This window comes from Mastomys coucha, unplaced genomic scaffold, assembly GCF_008632895.1.
Source record: "Mastomys coucha isolate ucsf_1 unplaced genomic scaffold, UCSF_Mcou_1 pScaffold15, whole genome shotgun sequence".
NCBI lineage: Eukaryota > Metazoa > Chordata > Mammalia > Rodentia > Muridae > Mastomys > Mastomys coucha.
The window spans coordinates 150385634-150391784 of NW_022196897.1; the positions used below are offsets into that span (position 1 = coordinate 150385634).

Below are 6151 nucleotides of genomic sequence, written 5' to 3' on the forward strand. Positions count from 1 at the left end.
TGCCCGCCTGCCCGCCTGCCTATCTGCTCTGGGAATGGGGAGGCTGTGGAGGAAGGGCAGGAGGCTCCTTCTAACTCACCCCACCACCACCACTACTCCCTTGTCACCTACATCTGATCGCATCCAACCCAGTTGAGCGGTGGAGGGGATGTGGCCACGCTGGAGCTGCATGGAGAAAATTTCCACGCTGGGCTCAAGGTGTGGTTCGGAGACGTGGAGGCAGAAACCATGTACAGGTACAGATAAGCGATGGGGGCAGCTTGGGCCGAGGGATCAGAGACTGGAATGTTTATGATCAGGACGCAGCCTCCATGCCCCTCTCACAGGAGCCCTCGTTCCTTGGTGTGTGTGGTGCCAGATGTGGCGGCTTTCGGCAGCGACTGGCGTTGGCTGCGCACTCCCATCACAGTGCCTGTGAGCCTGCTGCGCGGGGATGCGCTCTTCTACCCCAGCGCCTTCTCCTTCACCTACACCCCGGAATACAGCGCGCGGCCGCGGGTGCCCAACGCTCAGGAGCCTGCCCCCGATGCGGACACGCTCCTGGAAAGCATCCATCACGAGTTCACACGCACCAACTTCCACCTCTTCTGCCCCACCTAGACCGAGCCACTGAGGCTGACTTCAGGCCTGCCGCTCCACTGTCCCTCAGGGAGAAAGAGCAGGAAGGAGAGAGATATCTCACCGGGCCTCGGGCCACTCACTGTCCTCAGACATACAGTCACTGTCAATCATGAGTGATATTTGTTCTAATGTGTTTACGGTGTGGTGGCGTGCTTCCTGTGTTTGTAACCTTATAGCTTTATTCTTCCGACTTTGTCTCTTTCTGGCTCTTCCTGTGTCCGTGACCAATTCTGAGGACCCAAGCCTATGGAATTTGCTCTCCAGACACCCGTGTCCCCACTTGAAAACAAGTTACTTGAAGTAAGACTAGAATGTCTTGGGCCCTGATCCCATGAGGTCCCTCTTAGAGCTAGGCATCTATCTGCCGGCGGTGACGCTCTAGGGCACCCTCCCCTGGGTTTGGTCTCTGATCACTAACCCATCATGTGAGAGTCAGGCAGCGGCATAGGACAGTGGTCATTTCCTCTTTTCACTGCGCCAAGGCCACTTCTTCTTCAGGACCAAGGGGAAGAGCCTGAGGTTAAAGACCCTGTTGTGCCCAGGTACAGGCGAATGGGAAAACACCGTGCTGGGGGCAGGGATGGGAAAGTGTAAGAGAGGATGCTGAGTGCTCTCCAGACTCCGTCCAAGTCAGAGTCTGATGGAGTTGGCACCTTTATGACTCTCTATAGAGGAGAAATGGAGTTCCAAGGCTTAGAAACCCTAAGCCTAGAGACCACCAGGCCACCCTGGCAGCCAGCAACGACCTCCCATGCCAAGTGTCTTAGTTAGGGTTTTACTGCTGTGAACAGACACACCATGACCAAGGTAACTTTTATTTTTTTTTAAGATTTATTTATTATTATACATAAGTACACTGTAGCTGTCTTCAGACACACCAGAGGAGGGCATCAGATGTCATTACGGGTGGTTGTGAGCCATCATGTGGTTGCTGGGATTTGAACTCAGAACCTTTGATAGAGCAGTCAGTGCTCTTGCCTGCTGAGCCATCTCACCAGCCCAAGGCAAACTCTTATAACAATAATATTTAATTGGGGCTGGCTTACAAGTTCAAAGGTTCAGTCCATTATCATCAAGGTGGGAACATGGCAGCATCCAGGCAGGCATGGTACAGGTGAAGCTGAGAGTTCTACATCTTCATCTGAAGGCTACCAGAAGAAGACTGGCTTCCAGGCAGCTAGGATGAGAGTCTTAAAGCCCATACCCACAGTGACACACCCACTCCAACAAGACCACACCTCCTAATAGTGCCACTCCCTTGGCCAAGCATATTCAAACCACCACACCAAACAAGAAAATACTGCAGGCTCAGAGACAAACAGAGGGCCTCTTCAGATCATAGCTTTCCCAGGACAAGGCAGACAGAAGTCATGGGACAACAGGACAATGACAGATCTGAGAAATGAGCCTCTGAATTTGGGAGCCACACTGGAACTACAGCCCATCTCTGGTCACCCTTCCCCTGCCTATTCTGTGCTTACAAGGAAAAGGACACTAGGTAGGATGCTGGCTTGAGCTCTGAAAACCAAAGATGCAGGTAGAGTGGATGTCAGTCTCTGGTCTTGCCTGGTAGAACTGATTTGAAATATGAGGTCAGTCTACAGCCATAACACCCTGAACATACCAGAGTTCATCTGAAATGCAAGTTCAAAGCTCTAATGATCTGGAACTTTCCTCAACCCCTGGAGGAAGAGTTCTTTTCCCGTAACCCCCTCCTGCCCCCACATGGCCCCCAAATGTGGAAAGTCCCATATGAAAGCAGAAATAAGTTTGTTCATAAGGCTCCATCAAGTGAAGGGTGGTGGTAGTGGTGCACACCTCTGATCCCAGTGTTCGGGAGGTAGACGCAGGCCCGTCTCTGAGTTGGAAGCCAGCCTGGTCTACCGAGTGAGTTTCGGGACAGCCAGGGTTACACAGACAAACACTGTCTCCAACAAACAAAAAGACTTCGTAGAGTCTTCACTGTTTTTTTCTGAGTTGTTGTTCTCACTGGTTCTGTTGCCTACTACTGACAAGCTGAAATCTACCACAAAAGGCACTGAAGCAGCACGTTCTTGTGGCCCCAGACAATGAATCTTGGCTAAACAATGCAGGGCACATTTCTAACGAGCTGTGCCCCTGACATGAAGTACCCTACCTCATGGAATTTGTGTCATCATTCCGTGGTGACGTTGGCACAAGAAGGAAGCAAAGAAAGGTGCGGTGCCATGCTATACCTCGAGGGACCATTTAATCAGTCGCCCTCTGGGATTTCACAGCTGAATCCCAAGCCCAGGCATGCACCCTGTAGTCTGTTTTACCCCTCTCGTGAGACCTTATAACCAATGGCCCCACCTAAAAGTCAGATCCCAGAGCTCCAGCTTTACTCTGTTTGAGTTCCGGCTGCGGGGCTGATCCGTGAATACTCCTTTACCGGGGTCTGAGTCAGCTGTCGTCAAGTCCTTCCCTCCTCATCTTCCTCCTGCCACCGACTCTTCTATCTGTCTCTCAAGCTCGTAATCCCACCCCCGAGGCTTGGGGGCCCTCTCTCTTCTTCCACAGCAAAATATCCCCTCCCTGCTCTGTACGTCACAACTACTCTGCTCTCCAGAACCAGGAGAATGCCACAGGATTTCCCAGTTTTCCAGTGTAAAGTGAAAATTCACGAGCCCTGTTCAAATCTCACTAGCAATTTCAGAGACAGGAGATGATGAACTCAGGCCAGATCTATTCTAAAGGCTTTCCAGGTCGATGAAGCCAGCCCTGGCCACAGGTTTCCGCCTTCTATTCTGCCTCCTGTATGAGATGTCACCACTAGGCCGTGAGGTTCATATGAAAGTAAGTTTACCATGTACTTTTTGTTTGTTTATCTCTCTGTAACTCCTTGTTTAAGGAATTCCGTGGCTTTGCCCAATAATAGCTTGCAGATGCAAAGAAAAACCACCAGGTGGCACTGTTCCCCTCACAAACATAAACGGGGCTGTAAAGGAAAAAAAAAAAAAAGCAATTGGAATCCTTCCAAGATAATCTTTTTCACTACTTTGGGGTTCTTTGGAGGTTTACATGCTCAGTTCCACATAGCTCCAAGAAACTTACAAAATTTCTAAAGTCCTCCTGTGGGTTTGCTTACTTCATTAGACTCAGCAAGTTAGTTGTAAAAATTAGCTCTCTTTAGTAGGCTTGGTGGCAAATGCATTTTGTCCCAGCATTCTGAAGGCAAAGGCAGGCAGATCTCTGTGAGTCCAAGGCCAGCCTGGTCTACATAATAAGTTCCAGGATAGTCAGAGTGACCCTGCCAAAAAAAAAAAAAAAAAAAAAAAAAAAAAAGCAACTGGATTGAAATTTGTGTAGAGGGTCCTGGACATCTGTACTTTGGTCAAATGCTCCTGTTAAAGTCAAAGGCTGAGAATCACTACCCTAAGTACACATTCTCTCCCCTTTTGTAGATGGGTAAGCTGAGGCTCCAAGCAAGGAGAGGCTAAGCTCATAGTAGGCTGATGACACACCTGTCCTTGCACCCCTGACACAGCCTGTGCTCTGAGGTTCTCCTAGCTAGCACACCACACTAGGCTACAGTGGTAACATGTATCCTGCAGGTAGGACAGGGTGAGAGGGATGCCAAACAAAACCGAAGATGCCAGTCTGTTCCCATCTTTCACAAGTCAGAAGTCCTGCCATCAAGAAAGGCTGTGGTTTGGGCTGGAGAGATGCCTCAGCGGTTAAGAGCACTGACTGCTCTTCCGAAGGTCCTGAGTTCAAATCCCAGCAATCACATGGTGGCTCACGGCCATCCATAAAGAGATCTTCTGGTGTGTCTGAAGACAGCTACTTATACATATTCACATATAGTAATAAGAAAATCTTAAAAAAGAAAAGAAAAGAAAGAAAAAAAGGCTGTGGTTTAAACACTGACCTTGGGGTGATACTCTGACGTATGTTTCTTTTAAGTGAGGTTTTCTATAAAGAGAAATTAATTAAAATAACATTGTGCAATTTTAAGACATTTCTGTTCCTGGGAAGGGTGTGGATGGCTGGGAGCACAGACCATGAAGGTGTCAAGAGAGAGAAGAATTCGAAATGAAACCTCTCTCTCTCTCCCTCTCCCCCTCTCTCTCCTCCCCTTCCCCTCTTCCTTCCTTCCCTCCTCTCCCCCCAACCGGAGTCAAGTTTGGCTCTGTTCCAGACCCAAGGGACAAAGTAAGGTTAATGGTGGTACGATAATACTTTTAATGGGTGAAGTGGCGAACACCTGCTGCAGCTGGCTGCTTGCTGTGGAGGTTGGGGGATGGGGTGCAAGCAAAGTTCTGGGGAAGGCAGAGCCTTGCCACCAAGCTCTTCACGGACTAACCCCAGCTAAAGACTATTCTGGCAGGGAGCTTGGGATATAGCTCACTTTCTAGAGTGATTGTCTAGCCTGCGCAAAGCCAGGTTTGATCCCCATCTGCATAAAACAGCCATGATGGCATGTGCCTGTGATCCTAGCACTCAAGAGGTAGAATTAGAGGTATTAGAAAGTCAAGGTCGCCCAGCAGTGGTAGTGCATGCCTTTAGTTCCAGCATTTAAGAGGCAGAAGCAAGTGGATCTCTGAGTTCGAGGCCAGCCTGGACTACAGAGCTAGTTCCAGGAAAACCAGGCCTACACAAAGAAATCCTATTTCAATAAATAACAACAACAAAACCCCACAAATAGACAAAATATTCAAGCTCATCTTCTAGGTACACAGTGAGTTAAAGGCCAAGCTGAGCTAAGTGATACCTTGTCAAAATAAAGAGAGGGAGCCCTGAGGTGAAACTCGTCCCCCGTTGAATTCATCCTTGAGCCATTTCTCCCTGACTCTGGCCGGTAGTACACTGGCAGTTCTGCACAGTTTTGCCCAGTTGAGAGACACTGTATGTGTTTAATGTATACTCTTTACACGCCCACCCACGTTTTCAGAGGCACCTTAAGATGAAGAAAAGCTGTTCTAATCGTAGCTGGATCCAGAGTCAGAGCCATGCGTGTCCGCTAGGTGAGCTCTGCAGCGTCAGGTTACTTAAGATTTCTGTACCCTTAGGGTCTGCCTCATAAAGAGGCATGAAGAATAAAACAACCAGTGTAGGAGACCTTCCCACATGACCTAGAGGCTAGCTGCGGCCACTGCTCTTAGTTTTTGTTTGTTTAAGGGTGGAGAAGTGGAGGCAAGATCTCACTACATAGCTGAGGCCGGCCAGGAACACTTAAGAGATCCCCCTACCTCTCTGCCTTTCCAGTGCTAGGATCAAAGGCAGGTACCACCATGCTTGGCCTACACAAACACCTTTCAAAGTGGAGAATATTCTATTTGCCAGAGAGGGAAAACCTCTCTGGAGGTAAATGACCTCTCTGTACTGGTGTCTGTTACATAACAAATCACCACAAAGTATCAGGTTACAACAACACGTATACATTGGCTGACGTTTCCATGGAGTCTAAGTGCAGCTTAACTGGTCTGCTCAGGGTTTCCCATGACTCCTGTTCCATGTTCTCGTGACTGTTGGCAAATTTAATTTCTTGAAGCTGCTAAACTCATAG

General features: G+C 48.9%; 1 protein-coding gene across 1 annotated transcript in view; it reads left to right on the forward strand.

The window, feature by feature from the left end:
* Positions 1-745, forward strand: part of Rbpjl (recombination signal binding protein for immunoglobulin kappa J region like) — an 11924-nt gene extending 11179 nt beyond the window's left edge. Inside the window, exons 11-12 of the mRNA XM_031373752.1 lie at positions 133-236; positions 327-745. Of these exons, the coding sequence (XP_031229612.1) occupies positions 133-236; positions 327-600 (378 nt within the window). The 3' untranslated portion in view covers positions 601-745. The remainder of the gene's footprint in view (positions 1-132; positions 237-326) is intronic.
* The last annotated feature ends 5406 nt before the right edge of the window (positions 746-6151 follow it).